At 35.6% G+C, this 13,239-nt stretch overlaps 1 protein-coding gene across 1 annotated transcript; it reads left to right on the forward strand.

Moving 5' to 3' along the window:
• The first annotated feature begins 255 nt into the window (after positions 1-255).
• spry3.L (sprouty RTK signaling antagonist 3 L homeolog) lies at positions 256-12,961 on the forward strand. The gene is made up of 2 exons (XM_018229967.2): positions 256-739; positions 9,618-12,961. The coding sequence occupies exon 2, from the start codon at positions 9,717-9,719 to the stop codon at positions 10,575-10,577; it is 861 nt and encodes a 286-aa protein (XP_018085456.1). The 5' UTR covers positions 256-739; positions 9,618-9,716; the 3' UTR covers positions 10,578-12,961.
• Positions 12,962-13,239: the final 278 nt, after the last annotated feature.

Below are 13,239 nucleotides of genomic sequence, written 5' to 3' on the forward strand. Positions count from 1 at the left end.
TTATGAAAACATATTTAAACAATGAAAACAGCTTGCATTTTACTAATTTGTAGAAAGGTTCCCCTCTTCTTAAAACGGAGAATATATACAGAAAATAAATAATAAGGATGATTCAGGAAAAAACCCAATGAAACTGAGTGTAGAGTTATCAGGGGAAAATGCAATAAATATGCAGTGAGAGAGAGAAAGACAGAGAGGAAGAGACTGACAAAATCCCACCAAACTCCACCCCACCCCGCCCCCTTAACTCATTCACAAGATCAGCTGAAAACATTCACATTCACAAAACAGACAGTCACAGCCCAGCACCTCCTCTATTTGCATTCAAGCAGTATCAGCCTTTGGTCTCTCAAGCCAGACACACAGAGAACGAGCACTAGATATGCTACACGTCCCCTTTCAAATTGATTCCTAAGCATTAACCTGGAATGGACTGCAAACTGTGTGTGTGATATAGCAGCTTCAGTCGTGGGAGTCTTCTCAGCTCCTCTTACATCTTTGTGCAGCATCTTTGGAGTCTCCATCCTGTCCACACACATTGCTTGAGATTTCTGTCTGAGGATAGATGCAAACCATATATTCTGCAACCTACAACAGTTAAAAAAGGGAATCCATTCAGAATACTTGCTGAAGCAGCATGCATGCAAAAGCAGAGCCACTCTGTCAGTAAATCTACCTAGATCAATTTGGGTGGGGATTATACTCATTTAAAGCACCATGGATCTACAGTCTTACAGAGGTGAGTCTTTCCTTCCCTACTAATTCTTACTCTTCTACTATCTGGGCTTGCTCTCTATGATAGTATATTTATGCTGTGGCTTGTTACCATCATCCATTTTTAAGGACAGATATCTATAATAACACTGAATTTATCACGTTCTATGTGCACGTGTACAGTGCTACTTGCAATGATAAAACCTGCAAATGCATTTCAAAGATGCAGTTTTTATGTTATAGACAGTTATCTGCTTTCTATTGCACATTAAAGACAAGACTCCTTGTAGGAGGAGGAAGCCTGTTTTTTTTTGGGAAGGTGGCACAGAGTGCACACATTCAATATTGTTTGAAAGGTCATAGGTGACACAACAGAAGGTGCATTTGTTTAGATACTGAACAAAATGATGATGATCAGACCTAAAAATTCTGAAAAATATTCATATTTATATATTGTTCATTTTGTTAAAACCTTAACTGTATGTAGCAAAGCAACTGGGACTTTAATCACAAAAAAACCATTGCTTTGCTGCAAGATGACAAAGTAGTGGAGCCTTTGGGATAACAAAATTGAGAAAAGCAAAATGATTTATATTGAAGTAAAGCATCCTATGTTTTTACTCAAAGTATGCCATTATCAATGCATCACTCTATAGCCACTCCTTAGCATATTTAGCATCTTGTTGTTTTAAAAGACCATTGTGTTACTTTGTTTCACACTTATTTTATATAGATATAAACACACATTAGAATTAAACTGAATTTATTTTACCTTACGCTGTATGACACTAATATGGCTAGATTTCTAGTTTTGTAACCATATCCTTCAGTGCTGTCACTGCGGAATAGCCTAGGTGGAAACACCCTATTCGGCAGTGATAGAAGCCCTAGAATTAAAGCAAAGTTCCTACTTTTGCATAGAATTTACGAAGTTCAGTGGCATAATTGGAATATACTTGCATACATTTCAATGTTGTTATTGGTTTGGTCCAACATTATAAGCGTAAATGTCATTTTCAGCGTTAAAGACATGTTCTGTTCCCAGAAATTTGATAATATCACTAATGTTATATGGTTAATCCCAGTGAAACAGTCCAGATTTTAAGGAAGGATTGAAGGATACAGTGGTCCTCATAACCTTGAACAAGTCACCATGCTTCCCTCAGCCAAAACTAGGAGAGTTGTCAATAGTAGGAATGCATATTAGATTTACTACAGTATGCAGAGAAAAATTGACTGCACACATGACTTAAACATATGTACTATGCATAAGGTATTGCAGCCTAAATACAAGAAATGTGCAATAATTAAGACGGAGGGTAGACATAGGTCTACTTTCTAATCATCAGCATCCCAACCCAATAGATGGGTTTGTACCACCAAATTGTCAAATCATGGAATCATGCTTGCAGTTTAGAAGGGCGTCTCTTCAGCCTATCATTAATACACAGTAAGGGAACCTTTGTATTAAAGGAGTTGCTATCATCCACTGTTGTGTAGTGAGAATACACATTTTATATTGTATCTAAATCAATGTATGATGGGATATGAGCCCCACTGCACATACAGTTACAGTGTTTTTCATTTGTATTCCGAAATATAAGTAAAACCATCCACATCATCTAATCCATTTTGATCTCCATTGTGATACATAAACTATGAGGCAAGCATGTGATCTTTTATCAAGGATATTGTATTTCCATGCTGACATTGCACTGGAAGTCAACTGATCATCTCTGTAATTCAAATATATATATATATATATATATATATATATATATATATATATATATATATATATATATATATATATATATATATAGTTTTGTTAACCTTGTAAGTGTTATTTGTGTAAACTACATTTAAAAAATAACTATAGATTGAAAACTCAAGGCAAGCTTAATTTAAATATGTAAGGTTTTATATTGATTTCATTTATTGTTTCTGTATAACATGATAGGTCGATGGAGCTTAATCTTTCTAATGCTGTATCTGGTGCACAAAGCATAATGTAATGCTGTGGGGCTCATCCTTTCCCATACTCCCGCTGGACAGTACAGCATGATACCATTAATGAGATTAAGTCCATTTACAGGAAAAAGAAAATGTAATAATAGATTGCCTCTCATTGCAATATATCTCCAGGAATCATACAGCATTCTTGGGCTCTGACTGCTGTTAATTTAATGCATATTGCTTGTGGGAGGCAAATTAAATACTTAGGCCAGCATTAATGAGGTATAATTTTCACTAAAAAATGTAGAACTGCCAACTTAAAAAAAATCATGCAGAAAAAATTCTAGTGTAACATGATGGAGAATGCTCCAACAGATAAAAGTGTATACTGTAAAATATTTGTTATTATAAAATTATTTTATATATAATATCTGTTCTAGAAGGTAGCCATATTGCAATAGTGTCTCCACACACTAGTTTTGAGGATATGTCCTATTGTATAAGAAACAATGCGAAATCAGAGTACTAATTTATCTTCTGGCCAGTTAAAATCATTAAATTATAATTTGCATAACTGATAATGTTGCTCTAAGTCATAAATACTTTTATGGAACTTCTTAGACAGACAAGTAAATGGAAATATGAAGATGACATGATATATTCTTTTTCTGCTCTGTTTTCACCTTTATAAAGCTTGCACCTTGTGGAACTGAAAAAGTTAGGCAAGTACTTTTATATATTCAATTCCACCAAATAGATTTTTAACATTTTGATGTGCTTCTTCAATTAGGCATGTCTGTCTCAGACTGCCTGCATGAGTCATTTGTTGCAACAGTTGAAAAATGTTAGGGTCCTGTGCAGAGTAGTTTATTATGGGAGGCTATACTCAATAACAATGTTTATGGATTAATCTATTTCAGTTAATCCATATTGATTTGGGGGAATACCATTTAAAATAAGGAATTTGTTTGAATGATATCAATTTAAAATGAATTGTTCCAAATAAATCTAATTCAGATGATAAGCTTGAAAAGTACTTCCCCAATTTAAAGAGATCGGTATCATATTTATTGATGGAAAAAAAGTATTCTTTTGGTGGTCTGTGAAATTGAATCTCTGGAAAGCCTGGACAACAGTAAATATTCAGGATTCTCAAATGCTTGAAAAAAGACCTCTAAATCTAGAAGAACAAATACATAGATGATAAAATGTAGAGTGTCAGGGAATCTGTTATGTTAAGTTATGCCATTGCCTCTAAGCATTAAAATGCAAAACAGTCCCACAAATCAAATTATTCAATCACAATGTCATTGATCCTTTTGGACTGGATATGAACCATACATGCTTTTAATGCTCTATGCCTCATCTCTTGGTTAAGCAAAGGTCAACTTTTGTCCCTAAAGGTGCTGAGGAAATCCAACACCTATTTTGCTTAACCAACTTCTTTTTTTTTTTCTTGTTTCAAGATGTGTATTTGATACATGTAATCATGTACTTTCACCTTTACCAGTGTTCTTGGACCAGATCATTTCAAGTAATCAAGTATGACTAAAAACTTAGTCCCCTTAGTTGCAGAAATATGCATGATGTTACAAATTGTAGTTCATTAGTGAAATCTACTGAAAATGCCTTTCTCACTTTGTCAGTCTTATCCACCTGCCTAATTATTTGCATTGATGTAGGTTTGGTGCAGCCATATATTGTTCCTTTTCAGACCAGCGAGATAAATCCCATCTAATGACTCCAGTGTAACAGCAGATTCTGAAGGCCATCTCTTATGAAATGCTGGCATAGTTGACCAAGTATTACCAGTGAAACCAGCACCATGCACAGTTAGGCATTCCTTTACTCAATTCTAACTAATGCTATATAAGCATACATTATAAAAAGCATTAGCATACTCCAACTTACTCCAGCATTTGAATAAAACACAAAATTATATTTCTCTCTAAGACATGAAAATGCATGAAATTGCCTCAGCTGATTTAGTCTTTGTTAACTATCTTTGGACAATATTGCTAATGTATTTAGTGCCCCTGATTTATGGTCACTGCAATGATTGCATTTGACAAATGGTGTGTGTGTGTGAGTTTCTTGCAGACCATTTTTATTACATTGAAAGGAAAATATGTCCTAGTTTAAGAAGGATTTATCTTCTGTGTTTGTTCCCTTAACCGAACTGTAAGCTATAAGGTCACAGCATACTACAAATGTTGCTTCTCTGAATATTTACATATATATATGTATGAGCAGCAGTCCTATCTAGATACATGTAAAGCAGCTGTTTTGTCAGCTGTATGTATAATAGAAATAGAGTTTATACACTAAAGTTTTCAGATTCTTTATATATATATTAAGTATCAATATATAATGTTGAGTTTAGAAAAGGCATTAGGGTTAAGAATGGATTCTGTCTTAGGGGTTCCAGAGCATGGCTGCCTTTATTGCTCACTTGTAGAGTGCTTGCATCCCTGGGATCAGATTAAAAACTCAGCACTTGATGCAAAGAACAGCATCAGGCGGCGCAGCCAAGGCCTTATTTGTCTCCTGCCACTAGCTACCTTGTGCCTTTGACTAATGCAATTAGTGATGTGTTATGAAGGCAGCCAAAGGTTTTTGTGCTCTGAGACATAGCACAGAGTACTGCAGCTATTTACACACATGTACTGATTGTGGACTTTTTTGCACTTCACATGCTGCATTCAATTTACAAATGAGGCCTACTAACTTTGGCCAAGTGCAGTAACCCAAAGCAAAAAATCAACAGCTAGCATCAGTAACACTGACATGTGCAAACAGGACATTCGTGCTGTAAAGTTTATGCAATGCAGAATGCAGGTTTACACAGACACAACATACTCTGTGGTTAAGCACTGTAATGGTTAAGCTGAGCTCAGGAGAGGTGGTTAGGAGAACAAAGCAGACAGCAAGAATTTCTATGGGAACCAGCAATGCTATCTCTTCACTGGCTGTTAGACTGGACGGTGTGTTTAGTAATCTGAGTTGAGAAGAACTGAGCATGCTCATAAGTCAACAGCCAAAGTAAATTCCTGAGGGAGGGGGCAGAGTGGGCCAGAGGAGGAGAAGGATTTCTAAGTGATTAAGGGGATGCTGCAGCCTTACTGTTAACCTTTTAACAACCAGTTATCTAAAGACTTCAAAAAGGCTTTTCACTGATTCCTTTTTTGTGGAGGGGGGGTTTACATGTCCTTTAATTATTTTTGGACTTAAAGGGATATTTCACCCTTAAGTTAGCTTTTAGTAAGTTATTGAATGGCCAATTCTAAGCAACTTTTCAATTGATCTTCCTTATTTTTTATTTTTTTTTATTATTTGCCTTCTTCTTCTGACTCTTTCCAGCTTTCAAATGGGGGTCACTGACCCCATAGCAAAACAAATGCTCTGTTTGGCTACAAATGTATTGCTATTTCTACTTATTATTACTCATCTTTCTATTCTGGCCCTCTCAATCCTATACCAGTATTTTATTTAAATCAATGCATGGTTGCTGTTACTGCAAACAGGAAAGCTGCTGAATAAAAAGCTAAAAAATTCAAAACCCACAAATAATAAAAAATAAAAAACAATTGCAAATTGTCCCAGATTATCACTTTCTACATCATACTAGAACAACCCCTTTATAGACATATAAGTAATGATGATTACCTTTTATAAATTAATATAGGGAATAAGCTAAAAGGAGGAATACTGTGCCAATGCACAACCTATGAGCGGTAATTAAATGTACCTTGAAAAATACCAAGTTACATTTACATGTCACCTATAAATGGTTGTAAGGGTTGTCTCGTAATGCTGAATGAGAGACTATAAGATATGGAAGGGCTTCAATAGGAACACAAGCAACTAAAAACAATGATAAACTGCTGTGTAATGTGTTAGCCCTATATTTTACACAGCATTTTACACAGCTACTTAAACCACTTTTCACTCAAAAATGTCTATGCAGCCTAAATTTGAATTCAGGCAACAACGTTGAATTCACTGGTTCACCTAAGCTCTAGAGTTGTGAATAGCAAAAAGGTCAAAGTTAGATGTCAGTCTGGCATAAAAAGGACACTCCATTATAGCTACACCAGTTAGCCATCATTAATGAATTTATGATGCATGGGATTAATTCACATGTAAAGGAATTTCTTGTGGAGACATTATTGGTCATAAAATATTGTATACTCCTTAGCAATATGACCCATAGCATCCTGTGAATTATATTTTATCAGATTTATATTGTTATATCTAATATTAGATTGTATCATATTTGTATGTTTTCAGATGTCAGTATACTGTACATCCCCCATACAGTGTAAAAGATATGAAGAAAGCATTGTTGCACAAATATACTTTTAATATTAAGATTTTTGGAGGTAGAATCATAAGTAACAAAATCAATATGTCAAACCCACACTGCTACTTTACACTGTCACCAGTTGTCTGTTGCATCCTTTAGTATCATCTGTGCTCCTTACTATTTCATGCTTTTGCCATCTGTCTCACCATCAACCTCCTTCCCTTGATATAATATCTTCCCCGCCATCCTGTACCATTTTCTGCCTAGTCGTGATTCTCTCAGCATTTTAGTAGATCTTTGTACCTGTTTGGTTTACCAACTTCAGCCTCTTTTTCTTGCCTGACAGTTTGTCTTCATTAATGTCACTTCACCATCCTCTGTACTGTTGCAATCTATTTTATTTTACCCACCTTACACTATTGCCCCCTTTACTGTTGTCACCATATCTCAAATTGTTCACTCTTCCTTTCTACTCCTGTTTCTTTATCTCTTGGCTCATAGCCCTCTACCCCTTTTATATTTCACCGCTATTATTTTTCTCTATATGCTTAAAGGAAAACTACACCCAGAACACTGCATATCTCTATAAAAAGATATATATGCTTTATCTAAATAAACTGTTTTTATAAAAATACAGTATATGTTTCTAGTAATATGTGCCATGTGTAAATTTAAAAATACTCTTTTAAGTACTAGTCTGCCCCCTGGATTATAGGTTTCACTGTGCTTGCATAAAACAAAGGCACACATATACAGTATGCTAGGTTACAGCAGCCAATGAATGGAGAAAGCTCTGTCTCTGTTCCACGCTTGTTCATGCATTATTTCCTGTCATCTGTTATCTGAGGGCAAACAAATACCAGCACAAGATAGTGGCTCAAGATAAAAAAAATGATAAAAGCTAAATTTTTACTGATTTATGTCAATTTGGTGAAATTTGTTAATTGGTCACTAATTATTATATACTGCAAATTATCTGTTGATTAATTATTCATTTCAAAGGTATAGTTTCTGCTTTAAAAATACAACTCTGAATGAAAATCATATTCAGTGATTTAAAAGGGTTAGGCCATGGTATCCTATAGTTTACTTTGTATTTTGCTACAGTAACAAATGGATAATTAGCATACTTTAAAAAGTATCATTGCTTATTCTCTCTTATATTAGAAACTAACGATGTTGGAATAACTAATAAGCTTATGCAGCAGTGCAACATTTGTATTATTAGTGGAGAAATTTTGTGGTAAGAAAAATGCAACTTGGAACAATATTCGGTTGAGTACACCCAATAGCTCTTGCACTGACACGAATGCTTAATACATTAATGAATAGAATGCTGAGGCAAAGCCAAAAATCAGTGGTCCAGCTGTACTGAATAAATGTAGTTCATGGCACATTAAATACTAAGCAACTAATAAGGACACCCTGTTCTCCACTTTTAAATTTATATTCCTTCATCATTATCACCTATCTGTTGTATTGCTTTTCCTCACATGTAAAATATTAAGCTTGTTACATGATCAGATCATCCCTCCACCCAGAGGGTGCATTAATAACAAATTATGAAGGTCCATAAATACTGAAACCCGTATTACTCACCCAAGCAAACAGCTTATTTGACAATTTAATAGTAGCATGAATTGCATTATGCTTAGTAGAATTATCATACAACTATTTCAAAAAGAGTCAGGCGCATATACTTTCCTTACACAACTCACAGATGTAGTTCCATTACAACTTCCAGAACTACCCTGACAGCCTTAGCTTGCTGAAAGGATGCTGTAAAACAGTAACATTTATGGGGGAAGGCTAGGAAATAGTGTCATGCTGCTTCACAAAACTAATATTTATGGGGGCTGCAAAGTACCAGGAGAGAAGTTGGGGGTCCCTATTTCTAGAAAAATTGTAAAACTAGGAAAATCAAACCTGGATCCAACCCAAACAACAGTTTAAAAACCAGGTTGGAAAAACAAAAATAAACACAATTTTTTTGCTATCTCCACCTTCAAGGTGGCAGTAGCACCAGGGTTCACCTGCATCAATTGGTGCCCAATTCATCCAAATGGATCAGCAGGATGCCAAAACCTACAAATATAAGGAGTGTCTTGCACTTGCATCTAACAATAGTGAAATGAACAAAAATATATCCATTGATATTTGAATGAACATCAGTCAGACAGGACAAGAGGTTGTTAACTCATTGCAAATTTGGTCTGTGTATTTGGTCTATAGCAAACCATTCTGCCCAGGGTGCTATGAGAGCAGTTGATTAGTCAAGGGCTGAATGACTGAATCTGCCTAATTGTGCCAATCACATGTGTGGCTAAATCAGTGACAGATCAAGTTGCATGGTGATTAGACTGGATGAGCCAGTCTCCCTGTTTATAGCCACCTTCACTCCAATGAGTTGTTACTGTACTGGCTCTAGTTCTAACATAAATGTTGTAGCCCATAGATACAGTCAGTGAGAATTCATATATTTTATGCTTAAACCTTAGGGCTTTCTGATGGGTTAACATAAAGAAAATGCTATTTTTCTTTAAAAACACTAATAACTACAGTTTATATTACAAATTAATATTGAATATATTTTGCTATAATGCTATATGTGTAAATGTCTCGTTCTTTTTTCATTGTACAGGATCATCAGATGTACCTTGATGGACCATACCAAGTAATATAGCTCAAGATTAACAGTAATCTGAAGAAAAGTTGATTCAAGGAGATTTAATCCAAGAACATGGATATTTCAACTGGAGATATCCAACAGGTTCTTTCCATTGACCAAATACGTTCCATCAGAGCCAACAATGATTATGTGGAGAGACCTACAGTTTCATTTACACAAACCTGGTCCAACCCTTCTCTTTCACAGTACAGTGCAAAACAAGAGTGGCCTCATGATCATTTGGTTTCTTACAATCATCAGGATCTACACCGCAGCCAAAGTCATCAACATCAATCACATGTTTATCTAAGCCATTCCAGTACAATAAGTTCAGTTTCTCGGAGCACCACTGCTTCAGATCAACGACTTTTATCTGGAATTACCCCATCTAATTCTGGCCACTCATTTATGAGGACACAGCCAAAAGATGGTGTCATGAAGCAAGATGAATTTATAAAAGGAATAATGGATAAGACTGACATATATGGCCATAATATAATCTGTGAAGAATGCGGGCGTTGCAAATGTGATGAATGTAAACAGGTTCGAAATCTCCCTTTCTGCTGGGTTTGTAATAATAGGTGCATATGTTCTGCAGAAAATGTCATTGATTATGGGACTTGTCTTTGTTGCATTAAAGGCCTGTTTTACCATTGCTCTACTGATGATGAGGATAACTGTGCTGATGACCCCTGTTCCTGTAGTCAGGGATCCTGCTGTGCCCGGTGGGCAGCCATGAGCCTCCTTTCATTCTTCATGCCCTGTCTATGCTGCTATCTTCCTGCCAAGGGTTGCCTGAAGTTATGTCAGAAGGCTTATGATAGGGTAAAAAGACCTGGCTGTCGATGTGAGAATCATACTAACACTGTCTGCAGAAAAATATCCTCATCAAGTGGCACACCATTCCCAAGGCCCTTTGATAAGCCTGTATGACCAAAAAGGCCTTATTTCGTTATGATTCTGTTTCCTTTAAATCAATACTACTTTCTACTGTGCTCTTCTTGGAAACCTTCCGTGACAGTTAATGCCTTACTAAGACCCTATAATGATTAAGGAATATCTAATCATCATCTGGAAATCTCAGCAAAATTAATTTAAAAATGTGAAAGATAAGAATTGCCATGTGTCAAACCCCACAGCTTTTAATTAGAAAAGTTAAAACAACTAATGTTACATAAGGGGGTTTGCTGAGATACTGTCACAGTATAAGAGATCATATGCACATCAGGAGGTCATGGAAAAGAAGTCGTGTAGGTGATCTTCCATCCTGGAATTTAAACATCTTAGAAATTATAAAGGAAAGAAAGAAAACTTGCATTATCCCCAGTGCATTGCACAGTGGCTTATGCTGGTGAATAAATCCATATCTTATCAGGAAGAGCTACAAATTCGGATGGACTAGCAACCTAATTGCTGCAGAATCAGTGTTTACAACAGGAGAAGATCACAGTCAAATGAAAATATGAAAACATGTGCATCATGATATACCAGAGGAATATTTGCAAGTATATATCTGTATATATCAGAACAGAATATACTAAATAAAGACCAGTCCAAGTAAAGAGAACAGAATGAACTAGAAAGGACTATAAAGTGATCAGGAACTTGAATTTGCTTGTGTGGTTTCAACAGCTGAATTATTCAGATCCTGAGCACACATGCTGCAAGAGCAAAATAAGGAGCCGTTCTGTTTTCTTTTACTACTTTTTTTTTAGAGCAGAAGGAATAAATCAGTATATCGGCCAGGTAAAGATGCATTGTGTCACATGTCAAAATGTTATGAAAACCAAAGAAGATACAATCTGCATGAGTAAATCACTTCTTTATCTTTTCTGCCTGTACCATTATATTCTTAAATAGGTTCAGTTTACAGAAAATTTTCAGGTGGCAGCTGAAGCTTATATTTTGTTCACTTACATAACACCTTTCAGTGTCAGAGATACCGGCAATGTATTCTGACTGCCCTTCTGGCATCTGCGGCATCCAACTTTTTGGCAAGACCTTGTACATGGTGCTACAGGTGTTCCTAGAAAAGTAGGATCATTTACTATGTATTTATCCTGTGAATAACGGTGTTACAATCTAAGGATTAAACATAAAGATGTACCAAACTTTACTGGCCACAAGAATGCATAAGTAAAACTAATTTTAGCACAAGATAAACTGCAGCCAATGCAACACTAGAATCATCATTTTAAAAACCAAAACTTAACATATACAGGTTACTATACTAATATGATTAAGTTAGATATGCATACAGTGGCAGAATACAAGTGGTGCAGTATATGCCTAAAGTATGCCTGGATACAATTCATTTTGAAACCCATTAAATGCTACAAATTGTAAACACAGTATTTTCAGTAACAGCCATTAAAATGGTGGTTTGGATAAAAAACATGCTTTTACCTAGCTGTATCTTCATAGCTCTGCCACTGAATGCAACTAATTTCATGCCACAAGGATGGGGAGAGCCATTTGGGTACAAAGGGTTCAAGAATGTATGTCCCTGGCTGACTGGGGGCAATAAAAACACAAGCCACATATGGCTCCCAAATGCCTTTATTGCACTTGGCCCCAGTGAGCCAAGTAGTTGTTTGATGGTGGCCCTGTACATACATATAGTTAATATTATGTGAATATAAAGCAGAAATATCATTCCAAAGCAAGCAAAGTACAGATGGCATAACTTGGGACTATTGGGTTGTTGTACATTAAAATGGTGTAATGGCAATTAAATGCTAGGGCACAGACACTTGTAGATTTTCTGTGCAGTGCTGCTGAATCCATATTATTGCACTTATTTATAGTGATAAAAAAAATAAACACCAATATATATCAAGGTGCTTTAATCCAAGGTCCTCCACTTGTGCCAATAATCATTCTGCATGGTCAATAAAGAAGGGATATATTATGGAGCAAAAATGTATGCCCATTGCTGATTTATTTTTTATCATGAATTTTATATCCATAATATTGAGGTGAGGAGATATCTCTTCTGAAGACCGCACCACATCCTCATATCAACTGTGGCAACCACTTTTCAAGCAATGAGTGAATTAAAAAATGATAGTCAAGTGTTGTCATCACCAGTGATAACCAACTCCAAGTCATCAATAGTGACCAAGTCCAATGGTACCATCTTAAGAGTGTGATATAAAAAATAATTGGATATAAATATGAAATATTACTAAATGAAAGTTCTCCAGTTAAATTATAAATGTTTCCAATTTACCTTTTTCTATGGAACATGAAGGGGCAGATTTACTAAGATCGAGTGAATTTTCAAAGTTAAAAAAGTTCGAATTTCGAAGTAAATTTTTGGGACTTCGACCATCGAATAGGATATATTCGACCATTCGACTTCGAAGTAAAGATCGTTTGAATATTCGACCATTCGATAATCAAAGTACTGTCTCTTTAAAAAAAAACTTTGACTTCATACTTCATTCAAATTAAAGCTACCGAAGTGCAATGTTAGCCTATGGGGACCTTCCACAGCACATTTCTAAGTCTTTACACATACGCTAAAAATCCTTTGACTTCGATATTCGTAGTCGAAGGATTTTAATTCGAGGGTCGAATTTCGAAGTTTTAT

Source organism: Xenopus laevis, chromosome 8L, assembly GCF_017654675.1.
Source record: "Xenopus laevis strain J_2021 chromosome 8L, Xenopus_laevis_v10.1, whole genome shotgun sequence".
Lineage (NCBI taxonomy): Eukaryota > Metazoa > Chordata > Amphibia > Anura > Pipidae > Xenopus > Xenopus laevis.